At 33.0% G+C, this 21,984-nt stretch overlaps 3 protein-coding genes across 5 annotated transcripts; 2 read left to right on the forward strand and 1 right to left on the reverse strand.

Annotated features, from left to right (window-relative positions):
- Nucleotides 1-303: 303 nt before the first annotated feature.
- On the reverse strand, nt 304-6,350 carry LOC108203091 (uncharacterized). 3 transcript variants are annotated; one of them, XM_064084481.1, is made up of 6 exons: nt 6,045-6,350; nt 4,183-4,384; nt 4,006-4,064; nt 2,114-3,892; nt 1,295-1,448; nt 304-1,179 (listed from the first exon to the last, which is right to left on the reverse strand). In XM_064084481.1, the coding sequence occupies exons 2-6, from the start codon at nt 4,301-4,303 to the stop codon at nt 524-526; spliced, it is 2,769 nt and encodes a 922-aa protein (XP_063940551.1). In that variant the 5' UTR covers nt 4,304-4,384; nt 6,045-6,350; the 3' UTR covers nt 304-523. The 3 variants fall into 3 exon arrangements, with proteins under 3 accessions (XP_063940551.1, XP_017227307.1, XP_017227308.1); XM_017371818.2 differs by having other exon boundaries at nt 4,183-4,363; nt 6,045-6,349; XM_017371819.2 differs by having other exon boundaries at nt 4,183-4,369; nt 6,045-6,349.
- A 2,480-nt stretch (nt 6,351-8,830) lies between these two features.
- LOC108202027 (uncharacterized) lies at nt 8,831-10,111 on the forward strand. Its single transcript, XM_017370391.2, has 3 exons — nt 8,831-9,178; nt 9,334-9,578; nt 9,667-10,111. The coding sequence occupies exons 1-3, from the start codon at nt 9,032-9,034 to the stop codon at nt 10,055-10,057; spliced, it is 783 nt and encodes a 260-aa protein (XP_017225880.1). The 5' UTR covers nt 8,831-9,031; the 3' UTR covers nt 10,058-10,111.
- A 3,147-nt stretch (nt 10,112-13,258) lies between these two features.
- On the forward strand, nt 13,259-14,656 carry LOC108200607 (GATA transcription factor 16). The gene is made up of 3 exons (XM_017368824.2): nt 13,259-13,570; nt 13,657-13,797; nt 14,189-14,656. Exons 1-3 carry the CDS (start codon nt 13,550-13,552, stop codon nt 14,495-14,497), a joined length of 471 nt encoding a protein of 156 aa, XP_017224313.1. The 5' UTR covers nt 13,259-13,549; the 3' UTR covers nt 14,498-14,656.
- The last annotated feature ends 7,328 nt before the right edge of the window (nt 14,657-21,984 follow it).

Raw genomic sequence — 21,984 nt, forward strand, 5'->3', positions numbered from 1 at the left:
GGGTTTGTATTTTAAATACAGGCGGCTCTGTACTAGTCTGGTGGATGTCTTTAAGCAGAGTAGCTCGGCAAGGGGGTTGGTCCCTTTTTATCACAATTTCAAGAGACATATCACGTCCGAATAATATGGTCTCAAATATCACTTTATAACATTATAATTGTGATGTTTGTAACGTTGTTACTTTATATAACATTTGAAGCCTAAACTACATAAAATACATTTTAACCTCAAATGTGATATTTGGGGAATTTTCTCTCTGCACTTCGAAATCTTTTATATAAAGCACCACGTTTTACTCCAAACTGGAATTCCAACTTTTCACTGCTAGTTTGCTATCATATGATTTCAAAAGTATTTCCAGATTACAGAGAATTGCCAAGATATAAATAGTTTTAATCACAGAGCAAAATATTAACAAGTTGATACAAGGGTAGACAAGAATGTGCCCGGGAGCCGAGTTCTATAAAAGAAGCTGTGCCTAACATATAATGTTGTGATGAAGCTGCAAGCATTTTTTAACCGGCTAGAGTACCAAGATATCGGAGATAACTTCATTGAGCAAAGAATTCAGTATCCGGCGCTCGATTTCTGCTCCTAGTTCAGATGCTTCGACACTGAAGTCGAGCCACCTTCCACATTGACTGCTCATATCCTTATCGACGAGCTCGTCTACCATGCAATCCCCCATGGCTTCCCAGCTGGAAATCTCCCTATGAATTTCCTCTGCCAACCAGTCCTCTCTTCTTGCCATTGACAGTCCTTTCTCCCATGCTTTGTATCCTCCACCCACATACTTTCGGAATCTCAAGTCCATGCATTCGCCAACACAATCAAATATAACTTTCCGTTGTAAACAGAGCTCTCCTTTTTGAGTTTCTAGCTGATCAAAAAGACGGGGGTCTATGATTTCAGATGTCCGACCAGCTGAAACGTCCTTAAACATCGTCTCAGTGTTGCATAATATTGTTTTTACGTATTCCAGTTCCCATTTCACTGGTCTGACAGCATCGATCACCGCTATATTCGCATGCTTGGTAGCCACAACTCTGGTAGATGATGAAGACGCTGAATCTGATAACTCTGCATCAGTTTCTATTACATGGAATTTCTTTGAACACCTTATGTCATATACATCTTGTCCTTGAACTGATGAAGAACACTGCTTGCTGCTAACAAGACCTAAAATTTAAGCAAAAGAGGAGTTTTATGTTCAACCAATGGATTTATTTTTAAAAATACAAATAAATTTATTTATAGTTATGTAGCAATATATAACATCACGGACTGCTTTTACCTTCTATACTAAAACTATCTCCTGTATCTGTAGAGTTGCAACTTTCTGCAAAGATAGAAGGTTCAAGAATAGAGACTGGACTTGGATTTCGACAGCTGAGCATTTTTCTGGCTTCACTACTGCTTATACCACAATCAAACATATCTTCCACATCCTGAACAGGGTACCGAAAATCGTGTTAAGCAATGAAGTGCATCCTGATTATTATTCACAGACGGAATTGACACTTGCAAACAGAGCATCTAACAGAAACGTTATCCTATAAGCATATAAGCATGACTGAGATGAGTAGACATCAGTAGATATGTCTTCTGAAAGAGACATGAACACGATAAGTAAGAGGAAAGAATCTCATATTCTCATCTTGCTTGTTGGAAACTTAATAAATTCACATTCGAAAAAAATAGTTAATAATATCACTCTGTGTGCGTCCTCGTTACACATAAGTAACTTCTGAGGCGTAATAAGAAACAAATTTTGAAAAGCTTCATAAACCTCCAAATCTTGCATCAAATTGGTGCAAGTTATACTGTTTGGTTGGAGGAATTCACTTACTGCATATTGGTGCAGAAGTACTATTATACTTTTGAATTGGGATACCCTGACAGATACTTGCTTTGTATATATTTTTGAAAATTTTAATCAAGCAGACATATTTCATCATGTTCACACCATGACACATTTCCAATCCTTCAAATGTAACTTTCATGACTAAAACAAATATGACTCACCTTGGGCGAAATGCCATACTTGTTATAGGAAGCAAAACAAAATATGATTCAGCAGCAGAAATTAGTATTAGAAGCGTACAACGCATACCTGAAGCTTATGTTTGCTAATGCGTCCTTTTTCATAAGTAGTTGAAGAAAATACAGGACTCTGTTGTTCATCCAAGCTGTCTGTCCAAGACCCTCTTTTGCTTCCTTCAACATGTAATTTTGTTGGCTTTGCTACTGTCTTTAGTGGTGTCTGATCCTGAAAACTTGAAGCAGAACTACCAGCTTCTCCTGTTTTATGACCGGAAGACTCTACCCGAAGACTTAATTCTCTAAGCTTTTGTTCTAGTAGAGCACTTAAAGCATCACCTTCTATTACGTTACATCCCACTGAAGACGACCTTAAACCATTAGTACCACCTGAGTTAAAAAATACCTTTTTACCTTCGAAATCTGCTGAAAAGGCATTATTTTTTTCCAAAACATCCCTAGAGGTCTCAGGAACAGGCAAAGAGCGCCCCATTGGAGCTGTAAATGTAAAAGAAATAACATCCATTCCATTTCTTTTGCTGTCTTCGGCCCAACTGAATTTACTGTCCATCACACCATCAGATTGAGTTGCCTTTCCATTATTTTCATTGTCAACAACAGCCCGGTCTTTCTGAAAGTTAAAATCTCCATCTATACACCGTTTCTTCCTGGTGACACTTGTACTGGAATACGGAAGATCTTTACCATCATCAATTATCTCACGCCCAATCTTTCTGGAACCAACTTTGCTGTTTCCAGAATTTTTACTCGAGCTTCTCTGCCGCCCAACTGAAGAATCTCCAGATATCACCTTTTTACCTTGTATATTATTATAAGGCAGTGATTTTGAAGCCACCTTTTCTCTCTCAGTAGAGCAGTTTTGTTTTTGATTATTCTGCCTAAGTACGGATGGAGGATTACTTGTATGAGACTTCTTATGTGAACTCCTTTGCACACTCGGCTGACTTTTAAAGATCTGGTTTGACGTTACTTCACCCTGTTCTTTCAGACCAACTGAATTTCGGTTGCAATTAGGGGTTAGTCCTCTTTTCTGAACATTAACCTTTGCTTGGAGTGCAAGTGATACAGATTTCCCCTTATTCCGCGAGCCAACTGAACTTTCTGCTAAATCTGAGGAAGCTATAAATGTCTTTGTATCTAGCGATCTATTCAAATTCTTATCAGTGGATTGTCCCTTGATATTTTTGACAGCAATTGATTCAGCTGGTTTTTGAGAAGTTTCAGCAAGCTTTAAAGGTCTTCTGGCAGCTTCCGCTCTCTCTTTTAAATCCCTGACTTTCAAGGGAACTGAAGACCCAACTGGAGGCATTTTTGCTTTGGAAATAACCTGGGATCCTGACTCAATTCTCCGAGCAGCGGCTTCCATTATATGCACCGCATTCTTAGATGGATGGAATCCTCCACTCTTAATAGGAGACAAAAGCTTATGGTGAGTGAGTGGAATTGATTTCGCTGATTTGGGAGGCAAAACTTCAGTTTGAAACTTCTTAAATGGACTGCTTACAGTTTTTTGTTGCTTTGAATCTATGTTATTCCTAAGAGGCTCCTGCGTTCTATTAAACATGTTTCCAGAGTGCATGATTGGATGGTTGTCATTAAATTCCTCACTTCTTTTATGGTAGTAAGAATCTTTCAGAGAACGCGAGTCAAAGAATGGGGTAGAGTAGGCCTCAGAAAAGTTGGACGTTGGCAAGGAATCCAATCCCATAAGCTTGGCAACAACTCCAGGAGCCTTACTCCCGCCAATATCATCGTCTGTTACTGATGAAGCACAACTATAATCACTACTCCCTTTAAAACTGGACCCAGCTAGACTATCATCTTGATCCATCTGGAGAAGTAAATGAGGCAGATTATTATCTCAAAAGAAAACTTGATGGGACAAATCAATTTATTAGAGCAAGCACAAAGTAATATAGAGCCACAGATATATGACTTCCATACCAGATGTAACTGCGTTGTTAGATAGTTTCCATCATCTCTTTTTTTCTGCTTCAATCGCTCTATGGAAATGACATTGAAAATATGTATATTATACAGCAGGCAAGAATAAAAACTGAATTGCTAAGTTCTAACGAGACTAAGTATCACAAGCATAATACATATATGCTTTAGTTGTACCTGGTGGATCCGACTTGCTAGCAAACAATTTTTTCCGAGATTTTGTATTCCAATCAAAAAGATGGAGGAACCCACCAACATAACCACCTCCTGTCTTGGACCCTTGTTTATCAACCCCCATAACAGTACACAGAAACTAGAACTGGGAGCACTTTTAGGAATCCGATTCAACGGAATCCATCTGCAACTTTGTCAACGTCAACTACATTAATGATTCTTGGATTCTAATATAAATATTTGGACTAATTTGAACAGTGGATTATGTGAATTTCATATTAACTTGTATCTTACTAAAATACGTGTGAAGGTAACAAGTATCATTCATAGTTCCAAACTCTTTCATATTGAAACATCTCCATATGAAAGTTTCTATTATAACTGGAACTACAAAGAATTCTAAATTGATATTCGAAAGGTTAAATAAATTAACAAGAATTGGCCATGAAGAGAGTGACAAATTGCTGCGTGGGATACACATCCAAATGCACATTTTACAATTCAGCAACCATCCTCTTCGATAAACAAAAATAGATATACTTGTATTAATGAATTAACCGGAGTTAGTTATGGAACTAAGCAGTACTAATGAAAATGCATGTAAATGAACATATAGCTTGGCCACAGGTCCATGAGCCCTACATTAGCTAGTATTAAGAGCCTATATCTCTAATCTAAGTTCTAAAGCAAGTGATTTGCACAATTAAACCACTAAGGTTGCGTTCACTTGGATGGAATGGGATGATGGAAGAATGGAATGAAAAATTATAAAAAAATTAAAGGAGAAAGAAGAATGCCTGAGACAATAGTCAATGAGCATGAATGAGGTTAAATTTTTTATGATGAAGATTTGGGGGAAAATGGTGAAGAATTGGAATGGAGCATTCTTTCCAAACTACGTGGGTCAAATTTCTAGTTCAAATAGTTTAGAATGGAATGATGAAATTAAAAAATATATATATAAATATTTGCTCCAACCTCCCCCAAATAGAGTGCAAATTTCATTTCATTCTCCCATCATTCCATTCCATCCAATTGAACTCAGCCTAAGATCAATAGGTTGGACCATTGGACATAATCTGGCATGCTTAAGTTACCATCACCGACTTAGTTCAACATTTATTTCTTTTCATTTTCCTTCAACAAATTCCCGCTCTTTGACATCTTTTTTCTGCCTATAGTAAACAAACAGACTCTTCTGATTACACTGACACAATTGCAATTCATTACACCTTTGAATTAGTTTACTTGTCAAATATCGTAAAATCCTAAGGCCATGTTTCTTTTGATGGATTAAATCACTGAATAACAACCTTATATAGTCTAAATAAGACTGTTATCCCATAGAGCTAATTTCTATTATCTTTGAGCACAATTTAAGGGATCATAAAAGGTATCATAATCCATAGAAATCCTATAGGATAATAGTTCTTTGAATTTGATCAAAGCATCTTTAAAGAAGTCCATCACCGAAAAGCTCATTATTTCGTATTAAAGAGTAAACCACTATTCACTAGGAATCCATGCTATCGAGAACTTAAGACCTTACCTCAACTAAACTCTCATATCATATAAAATAATAAAATTCTAAACTCAATTATTCAAAACAATCCCATTAAACTCAAAACTTTACTACATGATCTTGCTTCATATACATAATGCAGCACACTTCACAACTGTCCACACCCTCAATCTCCTCCATTTCTGATCAAATTCACATCAATTAAATCAATCTCAATTCTCAAAATCAACCACCACAACCATAACCAATCATCAAGAAAAATACCTAAATTTAAAGGCCTAAACAACAGCAACAAACAATCCCAAACCCAAAAAAACACAAAAAACAAGAAAAAGAACCTTACTTGAACAGTTGAACACAAAGACTAATCAAGATCTGCAAATGGGCTACTTTCAAATCTCTTCCAGCTAAACCAAGCTTCTGGGGTTGTATAATTATAGACACAAACATACATACACGGATTAAAAGAGGGTTTTTGTTGTGGGTTAGAAGAGAGTTGAGTGTTCAAGCATTAAATATATTAAATATACTAGTAACATATTGAAAACTCGTTTTAACACACATTGTACTTCGTATGTGTGAATAAATGTGTGTATTTTAAAATCTGTTTTTGTAAAGTAATGCATGGAAACAAAAGAATAATCATAAACAAAAGGTTGAGTTGTGTAACGTCTCTTTGGAGAGAGGGAGAGATTTCAAATTCACAGTACATGTAATGTTAAATTGTTAAAACTGTGATGAATGGTTGTGATTGGTTTACTATTGGGTTGTCAAACATGTGGGCCCATGAGGTTTTTGAATGTGCTGGACCCACCTATTAGGAATATGTGTTTAAGCATAGATTTTCTATTTTGTTTGAATTCGCAATTAAAATAGAGCTGAAAATATTGGGTTAATTTCAAATGCTTTGGTTTTATTTGATAAAGAGCAGTATAATTTGTAAAAATTATCAATATTTTTAAATTAATTTTCAAAATATGGATCGAAGCTGTACACGAGTTGCAAAACTGACTGAAAGTAGTTTTTAAAATTTATATCGTATTTTTGGAAAAAAAAGTATAATATGAATAGTTTTTGAAAAAACACCCGAAAAGTCTTCTTTCATATTTTAGAAGAATATTTTTAACGATATTTTCGTGAAATTGATTTTTCTCGATAGTATCATCACTTTTGTGACTCTTAGAGCAAGTCCAATAGGTGTGCTAAATCAAGTCTTAAATCCAAAAATAGGGAATATAGGATAAAATTGCACTCCATTTTTAGAATATGCTAGCCACTTTTAAGAGCATCTCCAGCAGTGTCTTAGTGTCTTCCTTATAAATATTATAAAATATTGATTCCTAGTGATTTAGGACAAGATTTTGTATTTCAACTCCAACAATGATCCTTATAATTCATTCCTTATTATTATTATAATAATAAATTGGAAAGAGATTGATAAAAGATGGAAGGAAAAGAGAGAAAATAAGTTATAATAAGAGAGAGAAATGATTTTTTTATTAAAGAAATCAAATAAGGCATGGCTAGTGGTGCCTTAGAGCAAGTCCAAGAGATGCCCTATATCATGTCTTAAGTTATAATTTAGAGCAATTGACCAAAAAACTTGATCCAACAATGTCCTAGTGATGCCTTATATCACTAGGACAACCTCCCCAAGCCCTATTTTTGGGGCACATCTCACCTTGCCCTATTCAATATTTTATTATAAATTCTCATCACACTCTCTTTCTCTCTCTACTTTTACATTATGCTTAAATGATGAAAGAGAGTCTTTAATAATAAAATATTAAACATAGTGTGAGAATAAGGCACATTGTTGGAGTTCAAGTTAGTAAAGTATGTCCTAAATTACTAGGACATAATATTTTATATTATATTTGTGGCATGAAATAGGACACTCTTGGACTTGCTCTTATTAATAAGGCATGAAAGGAGGATCCTAGTGATTTAAGGCACCTCTAAGACACTGCTAGAGCACCTTATAATTGGACTTAGGACATGAAATAGGGAAGCTGCTGGAGTTGCTCTAAACTATTTTTATCATTATAATATTCATTTCCCTCTCTCCTCCACATCATTTCTCTCTCTTTTTTTTCCTCTTTCCCTCTTTTTTAATATTATTATAATAATAGGGAATGGATATAGGAAGTACTATTGGAGCTCATATGCTAAATCTTATGCTAAATCACTAAGACATATTATTTTATAATATTTTTAGGGAACCTCTTAGCATAGTGTTGGATTTGCTCTTATGTCTTACAAGGATGTACTTACATTATTACTTGGATTTTAGTAATGTATATTACTATTCACCAGCCACTTTTCATCTAACATCCATAAGTTATTACTTGAATTTTAGTAATATATATTACTATTCACGAGCCACTTTTGAGCAAATAATTATGTGCATTCCCGTTACATCGCTTAGATTACAGGATCAGATCTGGTGAGGTTTACTCAAACCCCTCCTGTCAAAGAAGAAAATGTGTGATTTCATTTGGGATTGTTATTAGAAGATCCAAAATGGAAACTGCAGCAGATATGAAAAAAGGTCATAAAATAATGAACACGCAACGCAATCTATGCTGAACTAGTTGATTGAAGGATAATTCTGTTAGGCCGTACAGTGATATGCAAACAATAACAGTTTGAGCAGATGATAATAAAACAGGAAAAAAAAGATTATTTTACTAGAGCCAATGATTCATCTTACCATGCTTCTGAAAATTATTGTTAAAAATTATGTTCCTTCATTCTTTCGCAAAATTAGTTGCTCATCATGGCTTAAACAAAGCACAGTCGATTATTCCTTGTTTTGTAACTTGTTGAACTGATTATATCTCTTGTTATTCAATTAATCGTCTGATTAGCCTCCGGTCAATTCAGTTATCTTCCATTAATCTTTATTCCGTGATTCGGGAGTCGGGACCAACCTTACTAGAGTGATTGTACATAATCTGAAATGTATGAGGTTGATTCAAAATCATATGACATATTATGCTTTTGGATCATCAGAGAACAAATATGACTACTTATACATTCACTAATAGCTTCTGCCATCACCAATCTTTTTAAAAGGATAATATAAAAATGACTTTCCCCCACTAATTCAATAAAAATGTACTCAAGCCACTAATTAAAGATAAGAACCCTGTGTGAAAATTCCCATGTAAAGCTTAAACCAAAAAGAATGTCTAAAGTTTAAGCAACCCTTTGTTCCAAGTGATACTAATCTTCCTTCCCTTCTCTCCATATAGAATAATTAACCATGTTTCATCCATTTGTTTTATCAACCAAAGCCTTGTTCTTGCCAAAAAACAAATTCAGACAATGGCAGTTACTCATGATGATCTTGCCCCGAGTCGTCGAGGCATGGATTTACGCAGCAGAACTGGTGCAGTTCTGATGATCATTTCAGTTGTGTTTGGCCTAATATGCTTCATTTTCTCCCTCATTGCCGAGGCCACTCGTTCACAGGTACCAATAAATTTCCGGAAATATGGTTTAGACGGGGTAGAGTGTACGCAGACCTTACCCTACTCTCGGAAATACATAGATTATTTACCTAAATTACTTGCAACATTTTTTTTGTTTTGTTTGTGTGTTTAAATGTTTGAGTCACCATTTTGCAGGTGAATTGGGCAAGCACAACTAATGGCGACGCAGAGAAACATGAGTGCACATACAGCAGCAGTGGAAAAACGCCACTTTTTTGTGCTTGCGGTGCCTTTGGAGCCCTGGCAATCGCGATGATTGTAGAACATACTTACATGCTCATCGCAGTTAGTAAATCTACTGATTTGGTCACTTGGGAGCCTGAGTCCAACTCTGCGAAAAATCTCACATGGCAAGCTGCATTTTTCTTTTTCACAACATGGTATAATAACTTCTTAATCTCTAAAATCTACAAATATTACACATATTATTCTCAACAAGTAACATCCCCATTTTTCCCTTCAATGCAGGATTTGCTTCGCGGTTGGAGAAATATTACTATTAGTAGGAATAAGTGTCGAATCAGGACACTTAAAAAATTGGTCGTCTTCAAGGCCCAACTGCCTCGTCCTAAAACAAGGTCTGTTTTTAGCTGCTGGAGTATTCGGATTAACAACAATACTACTTGCTTCTGGTTTGTACATAACAATTTTACGCGTGCAAAAATTGTTACTTGAAGAAGAGATTGTGCGACGCCAGGCTTTAGAGGCGGCTATGCTTTATGCATCCCCGCCAAGGTCACCAGGGCATAGACTCGAAACGCTCAGAAACGAAAGTCCTGTAATTAGACAGCACAATGAACATGATTTGAGTCTGTATATTTCAGCATTTAGCAAAAATCTAAATTTAAATTCTGTATAAACATCAAGAGGGGTACATTAATTTTATATTTTAACCACAATCTGATAGATCATAGATGAAATTGTAGATACTGATAACAAATTCATTCAAATTTTTATAGTTGCTTATTAATCTTGCTTGTTGTTTGTCACAATAGTCTACACAAGAACAGAATGTTAGTTTTAAACGGGATCCTCTGTTTCAACTGCAAACTATTTATCAGCATGTTTGGCTGACCTTGTTTTACGAATTAAATACTTATTTCGGGGAAATTTTCGTAATATTGTTTTAATATTACGTATTAAATAGCTGTTCCGTAAATGGGACTCTCGAATTTCTGCAGGCATTTTGTGATGTTCACAACGAGTATGTGATATGCATTATAAACAGAGATAAACTGTGATGTTTCACCAAATCCAGATAATTTGTGTAAATATATATTTCAATTTTTAAATAGTCGTTTGTGTGAAGTTCCTTCGTGTTTTGCAATAAAATGTATTTTCTCCTGCCTCCGAGTATTCGTAAGGTTGATAAAAGTGAGTAATCTTTAATGAATAATGAATAAACTGCAATTTATGTACATGCATTTTAAGCGAGACACCACTTGCAATATTACACTTCTAAAACCATCACATGCAAAATGCAATATCATAGTTCAATAAACCGCTACAATTTATGCAGTCCCGTCTATAATTCTTAACGACATTAACAGACAAAGGAATATTTTGTGTAATTTCACCTCTATAACTGCTCTTTTGTGCTTATTTTTGCTATTTAACGCAACCTCCCCCCCCCAAAAAAAATCATTTTACCGCCTCACGCAACTCTAATTTTCCAACTAGCATATGAGATAACTACGGGAAAATTAGGGTTGTGTGAGGCTGTAGAATGATTAGAAGGGGTTGGAGTTTCGTTAAATAGCAAAATGAAGCACAAAAAAGTCATTATAGAGGTGAAATTACACAAATACCCCTTTGTCTAGTAACGTCGTTAAGAATTATTGACGGGACTGCATAAATTGTATCGGGTTATTGAACTGTGATATTGCATGTGGTGGTGTTAGAAGTGCAATATTGCAAGTGATATATCGCTATTTGTTTATAGGAAAATCTTGCATTGGCTTTGGAGATAGATTTTAACATATTTATGAGTAATCACGAAATCCAAAGATTATAAATTTATGATATCCGGCTGAAATTAATAGCAGATATTGATATCATGCGTTTTACTATTATTTGGTTGCCTTTTAATTAACAATATAGAATTTCTCTAAATTTCACATATATATATCACAAGTGATAGTATTTCTAATTCATATATCATCAAAATTGCATCATTTAGATATATTTTTAAACACCAAATTTGATGTTTTTCTCACTATTCTCATATCTACAATTTTTTTTAAAAAGATTTAGTTACACGTCTAATTCTGAATTCATAAGTTTAAAATAAAAAAATTACTACATAAGAATATTCTTTCATTTACCTTATTTTGTGTTCTCCAAAATATTGTAATCTCTATAAATCACTTTTTATAATTAAAAAAACAAATATGACATAGTCCATGTTGAAAGTCTATCAATTTTTCCTTTCAAAGATACTCACTGAAAGCTCAGTTTTTGTGCTTATTTCTCAAATTCATGACTTAAAATTTCTATAATACTTTATTGGTACTCGTTTAAAATATTAAGATAGATTTGAATTCGTTCATTTCTATTCGAATATGAATTATATCTATTTTTAAAAAATTTAATCATGGTTCGAGCCCGATTATTCAGATTCTTTTTCAATTTTAAATTTAGTTACGTAAATAATTAATTCATAGATATTAATCTATCATGTGAACAATATATGAGACTTAGCTGAAATAATAGCTTATATCAACTAAATAAGATATTGAAAAGAATATAAATACAACAGTTTTAATGTATGTGGTTAATGCTTTTGAATAATAAACTAATTGCTTGTGTAGCTCGAATGGGTGAGTGATGTATTTGTACTGGAGATGTCTTGTGTTCAAGTCAGTTTATTTACTCAGGATGGAGGCTTGACATGTAACTGTTGTGCTGTTATACTCCCTCCGTCCCTTTTTAGTTGTCACCTTTGGATTTGTGCCGGTCAAATTGACTAAAGTTTGACTGAAACTTATTAATATTTTATCAAGTGAAAAAATAAAAAAAAAATATGTCATCGGAAATAAATTTTAAACTACTTTAAGATGTAATTTTCAGTTTTTTAGAATAATGAAAAAGTGACTTGTAATCTTTGGTCAAAAATTAGTCAATTTGACCAACAAAAATAGAATTGTGACAACAAAAAAGGAACGGAGAGAAGTAGATAAGTAGATTTGGGAATCGGAGATGGAGATAGCACTCGTCGATTTGATGTGAATTAGGGATGGGTATTCACCCCACCCCACCTCGATCTTATCGTCGTCCCATTCGGGTCGAGGATTGAGAAAATTTATCGAAATCAGGGTAGGGAACGGGGAAAGTTTAATAAAAAAAATCGGGGATTCGTGTCTCTACCCCTCATTATATATACACGTAAAATAAATAATAATAATAATATATTTATATATTATACCAAATAAATTATTAAAAATAGATACCTTTTATAATATTATTCAATTAAATCTTTATTTTTATCTATTGATTATTATTATATTGTACTATAATATATTTTAAAATTTTAAAATAATAATTATTCATATTATAAATCAATTTTATTATGAGATCATATCATTTTGTTAGTATCTATGATCTAGTAGTTTGTTTTTTATTAAAAAAAATATATTAAAAAGTATATCATTTTATTAGTATGTTATGAGTTAGTAGTTATTGTTCGGGACGAGGATCAGAGAGGAAAAGATTTTCCTTTCAAGATTCGAGGCTTAGTCGGGAATGAATATCAAATTTGAGGATCAAACAGAAATAGCACTCCTCGAGCCCAAAGTACACAGGTCCATCCTGCGAGAGCATTTTCTATTTTTCAGCTTGGCGCTCGAAACAAAAGAATTAGGCTCCCGTACAACCAAAATTCTCAAACACAAAAATTCACTAAAAACTGCCCGCCCTTATTTTGTTAGAGCCAAAAGTGGTTTTGGCGGGTGAATAAAAATGATTTTGTAATCAAGGGTAAAACCGTCAATACCTACGGCCAAGATGAGTCTAGGGTTTTCCACCAATCTTTATAATGAACCCTCAATTTCTTTTTCATTTTGCCGCTATTATCCCTTTTATTCTAGAGTCGGTTCTCTCTCTCTCATCACTCTCTCTCCGCCGCTATAAGCTCTCTTATACACCTTCATCATTTCCTCATCTCTCCCAGTCTTTATCCATTACCATCTCTCCCAGAAATATCTCTCCCGTGTAGTTTGAGTCTCTCCAGAAGTGATCATTTCAGCTGTTTCTAGATCATATGCTGTGATCACTCTATCCAGAGGGCGAATCACATAAGTTACTTTTAAGTTACTTAAATCGAGTCTAATTTGTTGAAGTTGATCTCTCGGAAATGGCGGATTCAAGTGACAGAGTAAGTGATTATGTCCTGTTTGAGTAAAGATTCGTGTTGTTTTATCCATGATCTCTGTTTTAATTTGAGTTTTGATGTGTTTACAGGGCTCGGACTGTGATGAAAACATTACCAAAGCTTGTGATAAAGTTGTGCGAGATGAAGCCCCAAATCAGGGGGCTAAAACTTGTGCTGATTGCGGAACTACTAAGACCCCTCTTTGGCGAGGCGGTCCAGCTGGCCCCAAGGTAGCCGATCTTGTCTATTTTGTGTTTGATTTTTGTCTATTTTGTTTTTGATTTTTGATTAGTGATTAATGGGCGGGCTTAAAAGCCTAGCTTGTCGGCCGTAAGTTAGAAGCAGTTTATTTATATCGTTTGTCTAAAAAAGATAAAAGTACTTATAAGAAGTTCAGAATGCTAGTTTTTGTTTCACGGATGGTTCCACTGATTTTGTGATCTGGGTTTTTATTTTTGTTTGTGTAATGCTTGTGGGATCATACTCCCACAAGCATTTAAAAGAAGTTTATTTGTATCGTCTATGTAAAAAAGTTAGAAATATTTATAAGTAGTTGAGAATGCTAGCTTTTGTTTCACGACGGCCTGACTTATTTTGCGATCTGGGGTTTTGTTTTTGCAGTCGTTGTGTAATGCTTGTGGGATCAGGAGCCGGAAGCGAAAGAGGGCTCTGATGGGTCTGAGCAACAAAGAAGAGAAGAAGCCCAAGAAGAACAACTCGAATGCGAGTACGATAACCAGCAGCGACGGATCATCTAGCAATAACGGCGAAGACGTAGTGGAGAGGAGGTTTTTGTGTGTGGACAGTGAGAACGTTTTGCAGAGGCCAAGATCGAGCATGTGCAAGAAGAGGAGGAAGTTTGGGGAAGAGGAGAGGCGAGCTGCGATGCTTTTGATGGCTTTGTCTTGTGGTTCGGTTTTTGCTTATTAATGAAAGATCTTGGTAGTATCTAGTAGTGTGTTATGTTTAAGTGTTGAGTCATATGTTGTAGGGGTTAGGTTTGATGGATCCTTGTTTGTAATAGTTTTGGAATGATGATGAGAGGAGAAACAAGGGTTATGAGAAATGGGAAAACTGAATTGTCCTAAATTCCGCAAGTTTTGTGTTTGAAATGTTTTGCGAAATTGTCACAAGAAATAAATTTGGATCTTGTCCGAGTGGAGTTCACTGGCTGATGGTGAGATCAAATTGGTTTGGTTCACTGGCTGATAGTGAGATCAAATTGGTTTAGGGTTGAATTGAAGGGTCCGGGTTTTGGAGAATGAGGGCCGAATTGTTTTACGGACTTATTTAAGAAAAATACATAAATTTTTTTTGAGTGTTTTTATTGATTTTAAAACATAAAAATGTTTAAAAAATGAATATAATCAAATTTTAAAGATTAGATTCATAAAGATTTTAAGCATGATATTGATTTGAACACTTATTCTGTACTATACTCCATTTGCGTTTTTGAATCGACAAAAGTCCAATATTCAATGAAATTTATCTTAATATTATTAGAATTTTTAATAAAAAAATTAGATTTTATACTTAAAATGTAATATATTTGTACTTCTAGGGGTAAAGTTCATATATTCAATTAAATTTATCTTTATTATCAAACTTCTAAAAAACATAGTATAAATTTAGTAATGATATACACAAGTTGTGTGGTGAAAGGATTTGAGGAATTGAAACATAGGAATCTGAATTTGGAACAGAGAAAGGTGTCCGATGACTAGATAGGTTATTCATTACTTAGAAATGTCACTCTCATAATATTTGTTAAGCTTGGTACAAATTATAAATCTAGTATTAATATGCTTTTTTGGCATAGTTGGTCTGGTTTGGGTTGGTGAAAGAATGAAACTTGTTTGGTCCACACTCCACACTTCTTAAGTTCTTATTACAATATTGACTATTTGTCTGTTTTTTTTAGTATGGGATATTAATTAAGAAATGTTAGACGTGTATTAAGAAATTGGTTATGAACTGTTGAACTCGAATCTTTTATTCTATTTTTGCTAAGTGGAATATTTTTGTATTTTACTTTTTTTTCTTATGGCATTTGTTCTTTGTTGGCAAAAAGATTCTCTCCATAAAAATATACTCATGACATTGGAAATACAAGAATACAGTGTAACTAAATATTGCAATGACAGTGCTTAAAATGGTGAATAAATTAGTTAAAAAGGAAAAGCAAGAGGTACTTTTACACATATGTGACTCAAAAGATTGACAGGTCGAGCCTGTATTTCTGTTTTCAGCTGATGTACCAACAAAATTGTAGAAGAAACACAAGCCATCCAAAGGGCCCGTCGCGGTGGTTTGGAATTTGAAATCAATACACTTATTTAGATTAATTTAAAAGATGTTTATTTTTTTATAAAGGAAAATGTGTGTATTATTTTTTAATAAAATGTAACTTTTAATATATTTTTAGATAAATTTCTATATTTACAACTTATTAAGTATAAAAATTATTAATTAATAACAATTTATATTATAAATTATATTTTAATACGATATTATATATATTATAAAATTAAATAAAAAGATAAGTCGTCGAAAAAAGTTATGATTAACGTCTGATATTCTTTCTTAGTGTTTTTAACTCCATTTTTATATAAATAATACAAATAACCGGTACGCGTAAGTTATTTCTTGGGTAGAAAAATGTTACACGAACGATTCCGTTGTTTCATTTTATATTATTACCACACGTCCACACATCCTTTTCATAATCTTTTGTTTTATTCGTAATATTTGTGCTATATAGTTTTTCAAGAATATAAACAAAAATGGAGTTGGCGCTGCGTAGACCACCAGTGACAATATCATACACGGCCACAAACCCGACCTAAGCTTGTTTCAATCCGCAACCGAATTTATTCATACAAAACTCGAAAATCATCCGATTGACTTGAAATAAATCTGAAATTGAATTTCATTTTTAAAAATTTCAGTTTTATATAATTTTAAGTGATTTTATCTTGACACGAAATCGACTTGATTGCTGATACGAAAATGACCTGTTACCCAAAATTGCCACCCAACCCAACAATTAAGTCCATCGCAGTACAAATATCGAAGCAACCTACACCTACCAATTATTTGATTTGATAAGTTCGGGTGTTGTTTAGTGGATGTCATTCTAAATAGAGAAGTTTTGTGTTGTATATGAGCAGTTAAAAAATTTATTAGAATAATTTTTTTTGGAGGAATTCAAAAATAAATTCGCAAGAGTTAACCGACAATATTTATTGCATAACATCACACAATTCATCAGCAGTAAATAGACATTCAACAAATACACATTTTTCCATAGATTTCTTAAAATATTACTCCTTTTGTTCCGGCAGGTCCTTTACATACTTTTTTTTGACACGTATGTTAGAGGTTTCTATAAAATATAATTTCATAATATTTTCTTAAAAATTATTCCCCGTGAATAAAGATTTGCTTTAAACTTTTATTCAAGTAAAAAAAATTAAAAAAATTATAAGTACCACAAAATACGTATAAAATATACGTAAACAATCATACGAGACGGAGGGATATGATGTACGATTTTCATAAAGCACATAGGTTGCTTTTGGATTATCAGTTACATCATATCCCGCCGTCCTGAATAATATAAATCCGATACGGGAGTTTGGATACGTATTTTAAAATCTTAATAGAATACAACTTTATAAATTCTTATATTTCTTTTAATAAAAGTTTATTATTTAAATTTTATTTAAAATATTATTTAAAAATGAGATATAAAATAAAAAATATAGTTAACTTTTTTAAAATATATGTTTAAGTAATAAAAGTTGTATATAAATAAATAAATGGAGGGAGAATAGAACAGACCTTTTTTCTTTTTATAACAAAGAATAGAACGGACTTGACTCTTGAGAACTGTAAAAAAGCAAATGGTAGAAACCAGAGAAGAGTGAGAGTTTGTTAATTTCAATGGGACACAGCACACATCCTTGTGAAGTGTGATTCCAAACTTTCACAAAAATGAATTTGTCTTTACATGTCAAGTGGAACATGCAGCGATTCATAGCAAATGCTCTCTCCCCCCACATGAATTGATTGTAAACTTTGTACAGTAGTAGCACACTGGTTTTCCCATGGATAACTCGACCTTTTCTTGTGCTTGCACCCCTAACATGTTTTTCTTTACACTGTACAACTATCTTATAATTCGGTGACAGTCTCTGGACACAATCCGTTTTTAAGAAAAATATATTTTTATTAGCATTTATATATTTATTTGAAAAAAAAAACCGTTATTATTATATAAGTTTGTTCTTATTGAGTTAAGTTCCATGTAGTCCACATATTTACTGTAGTACCGTAGATCACGTATGTTCTGCAACTATAGAATGTTATAAAAACATTACAAAATGTATGAAACTTGTTATTTTGTAAAATACATTCTATAAATATCACTATTTCATGAAAAAATTGAAAATCATTTATGTTCGACAAGTGGAACACATATGTTCTGTAATATATAAATATGTTCTGCAAACTTAACATGTTTTGCAGAATAATGTGTTTTTCACTATTTAACTTGTATAATGTTCAGGATTGTCAAAATTTTTAACAAAATAATGATGTTTATAGAACATGATTTGCAAAATAACATATTTTGCAATGTTTTTATGCCATTTTATATTGCAGAACATACGTGGTCTACGGTACTACAGTAAATATGCGGACTACATGAAACTTTGTTCTTATTTATAAATCTAATAATAGCGACGTTGGGCTCGATGCAATACACCAAAGAAAAAAGAGCCTGCCGATTCCATAGCCCAAAGGTTGACAGTGGGCCAAACCATTTGTAATGTACAATTTCTTTCTAATAAACTAATATAAGCCCATAACCCATTGTATGACCACCAGAGGCCGGATTCAAAGACCTAATATGAGTCGTTTGGTTCGAAGAGCGGTATGGGTTAGAAGGAGGAATCGGGTTAAGCCGTCCAAGGGTTGACAGTGGGCCAAATCATTGGTAATGTCCAATTTCTTTCTGATTAACTAATATAAGCCCATAACCCATTGTAGACCCCCAGAGGCCGGATTCGAAAAACTCATATGGGGTTGTTTGGTTCGAGAAGCGGTATGGGTTGGACGTTGGAACGAGAAATCAGATTAAACTGGTATGAGTTTAAAATATCCTATATCATATCATGTGTTTGGTTGAGTGCCGGAATCAATATATACAATTTTTATAAAAAAAATAAGTTTTTAATTTATATTAATTAAAAATATTAATAAAATTATTATTGTTATATATTTTTGCATCATTGATTTAATTTTGTATCAAACATTAATATTTCATTACTTAAATAGAGACGAAAAAAATCAAAAATTAATGCATCTCATATCTCCAACTCATGCCCACCTCCCTACTTGAGTATCAAAAACCCATACCCACCACCCTACTTGGGTATTTAAAATCTATATCTTAAAGTATAGGTTTGAGAGTCTATTTATTCCAACCAAACATCAAGTATGGGTAGCGTCGAAATTAGATTACAACTTAATTTTCATGCATAATTTATTTTGATGGATATATTAATGTATCAGGACGATGTAGAGCTCGAATTATATATTTTAGGGATATGCATTATCCCGGTCCACCCCACCCCAGCCCAATCCAATCATTTCATCACCCAATCCAATCATCTCATCCCTGGCCCAAATAAATGTAGTATTTTTTATAAAATTTATATTTGAAATATTAAATTCATAATTAATATTTTAAATCAATATATTAGTTTAAAAAATACTTGTTTATTTTAATAATATATAAAATAATATCAAAATATATGTATTTTGTAAATGGGTAGCGGTCCAGAGCCATTAATGGCTGTGGAGCACTTAACTAACACACACATTATGAAGCGCTGGACATAGGAATTTCCGTCCACCGCTAAAAAAGCGCTGGACATATTAAACTTTTAATATGATCTTAGCCGCTGGATATGCATCCAACGGCCCAGGATCTGTGTGTTTTTTAACCAGTCTCTGGCATATGACTGCTAGAGACCCGGACCCTTTGTATATATGTATAGTATTTTAAATAATTTTTTTGTGAATTGAGAGTAATCGAGATTGTTGTTAAAAATTGTTGTGCTGTCAAGAAAAGTATTGGTAAATAAGACGTTATCGTAGTAATCAGATAGTTGCTTGATTTTTTTTTTTTTTAATATTTACATATTTTGAATTGTAATATAAAAAGTTATATTTTGATGAAATTTGATAGTGAAATGTATGACTGGTTCCATCAAATGTTGAAAATATTTTCAGTAAAAAATTATTGTTAGTTATTACCATCTATAACAACAATACAAAATAATATAATAAAAAGTAACAAAATATTTTCGCATCAAGTTCGAGTCCATCGCAACCTACACTAACCCAAGAAACTCTAAAAAAAATTCATAGTTTGAATCTGAGTTGTACTTTTGGAGTCTTATTCCGCGGCTGTCTCCGATAATCTTTAAATAGGTTCTTAAAATCAAAATACAAGAGCACGAGAAATTTACAGAGTTTTAATAGAGTCGTAGAGCAAACTTAGAGCAAGTCCAATAGATTACCTAAATTTAAATCTAAACTCACACTTAGGTAATGTATTAAAAAAATACACTCCAACACTCTTCTAATGATTATTTAAATCAGTAGTACAACCTCAAACCTTTTATCAATTATCTATTTATAAGTAACCCCTAGTCATTACTTATTTAATATTTATGAATAAAATAATCATCTCTCTCCTTTTTCCTTTGTCTTTTTCCTCCCTTTCCCGTTTTCTCTCTCAAATTTATTAAAATAATCCTAGGGGAACAAATATAGGGATAGTTATTGGAGTTAACACTAAAAATAGATTACCTAAATTATTAAGACTAACTAAGATTCATTATTTTATATTATTAATAAGTAATGAGATAGGTAACATATTGGACCCGCTCTCAGCTACTTCTAAAAACACTATAAACCTCTTCTCTCTCCTCTATTTCAAAAGTAGATACATAACTCTTAGCTTATATTTTACAATACAATATTCACCTACAAATTTTGAATTTGAATTTTGGTTACAGTGGAATTCAAATAAGAATTAAATATAATGTTAGAAATGAGTATAAAGAATATTATTGAAGTTCACACGCCTCATAATGTATAAACTTGGTAGAAACTTAATATTTTGTAGCATCTTTCTACCCTGTGCTCAAGGCACACAATAAACATAAAATTTAATAATGTAATAAATTTTTATTGGTTGAATTGATACAGGAGGCCGTCCATATTTATGATTAGATGACTAATACAAATACAACAAACTCATAAAAATTAACATTTATTATGTGTTCATAAACACATTTTAAAAAAACAGTAATTTATATTATTTTTAGGGAGTCAAATTCCATTTAGTTCACATATTTACTGTAGTCACTAGTACAGAAATGACTTTCCGCGTCGCCCTTTTAGCGTCGGTTAAAGACAGAACCGACGCTGTAGATACTTTTATGCGTCGGTCGGGCAAAACGCCGACGCTGTAGATACTTTTATGCGTCGGTCGGGCAAAACGCCAACGCTATAGGTTCACTTGTAGCGTCGGTCGGGAGAACGCCGACGCTATAGGTACACTTGTAGCGTCGGTCCGGAGAATGCCGACGCTATAGGTTCACTTATAGCGTCGGTCACGAGAATGCCGACGCTATAGATTCACTTGTAGCGTCGGTCGAGCGAACGCCGACGCTATAGGTTCACTTGTAGCGTCGGTCCTCAGAACGCCGACGCTATAGGTTCACTTGTAGCGTCGGTGAAGAGAATGCCGACGCTTTAGATTTTATATTTATTTAAAATTATATTATTTTATATAATTTTATAACTATAATTTAACATATGATTATATGTATAATCTAGTTTTAATATTTTAATTGAAATTATATCGCATAAGATAAAACTAAAAATTTGAAATATTTCTTATTAAAAATATAATCTTATAATTCAATTAAATTAAATTATATATGTATATATATTATAATTTAAAAGTATATCTTTTAAAATTTTAATAACCAATTATATATAATGTAATTTTAAAACTTAAATTTTATAATATATATGTATATATATATATAGGGATAGGATCAAATAAAATTTTTTTTAAGTTACAAACTTACAAACTTTTTTTTATTCTCCCATCGTGTTAATCCTTAGTTATATAAAGTATATCCATGTTGAAAATTTTTCAAAAAACATCACAATTTTTAAAAATAACGCATAAATATATCGCGTTTTCAACACATTTATAACTGGGGTTCAACATCGGGTGTTGAACACTAATTATCATTGTGTTGAATATATCTAAAAAGATGTTTAAACTATACCTCTAGGGTTTGGGTAGGGTCTAGAAATATAAATAT

This window comes from Daucus carota, chromosome 9, assembly GCF_001625215.2.
Source record: "Daucus carota subsp. sativus chromosome 9, DH1 v3.0, whole genome shotgun sequence".
In the NCBI taxonomy this organism is placed as follows: Eukaryota; Viridiplantae; Streptophyta; class Magnoliopsida; order Apiales; family Apiaceae; genus Daucus; species Daucus carota.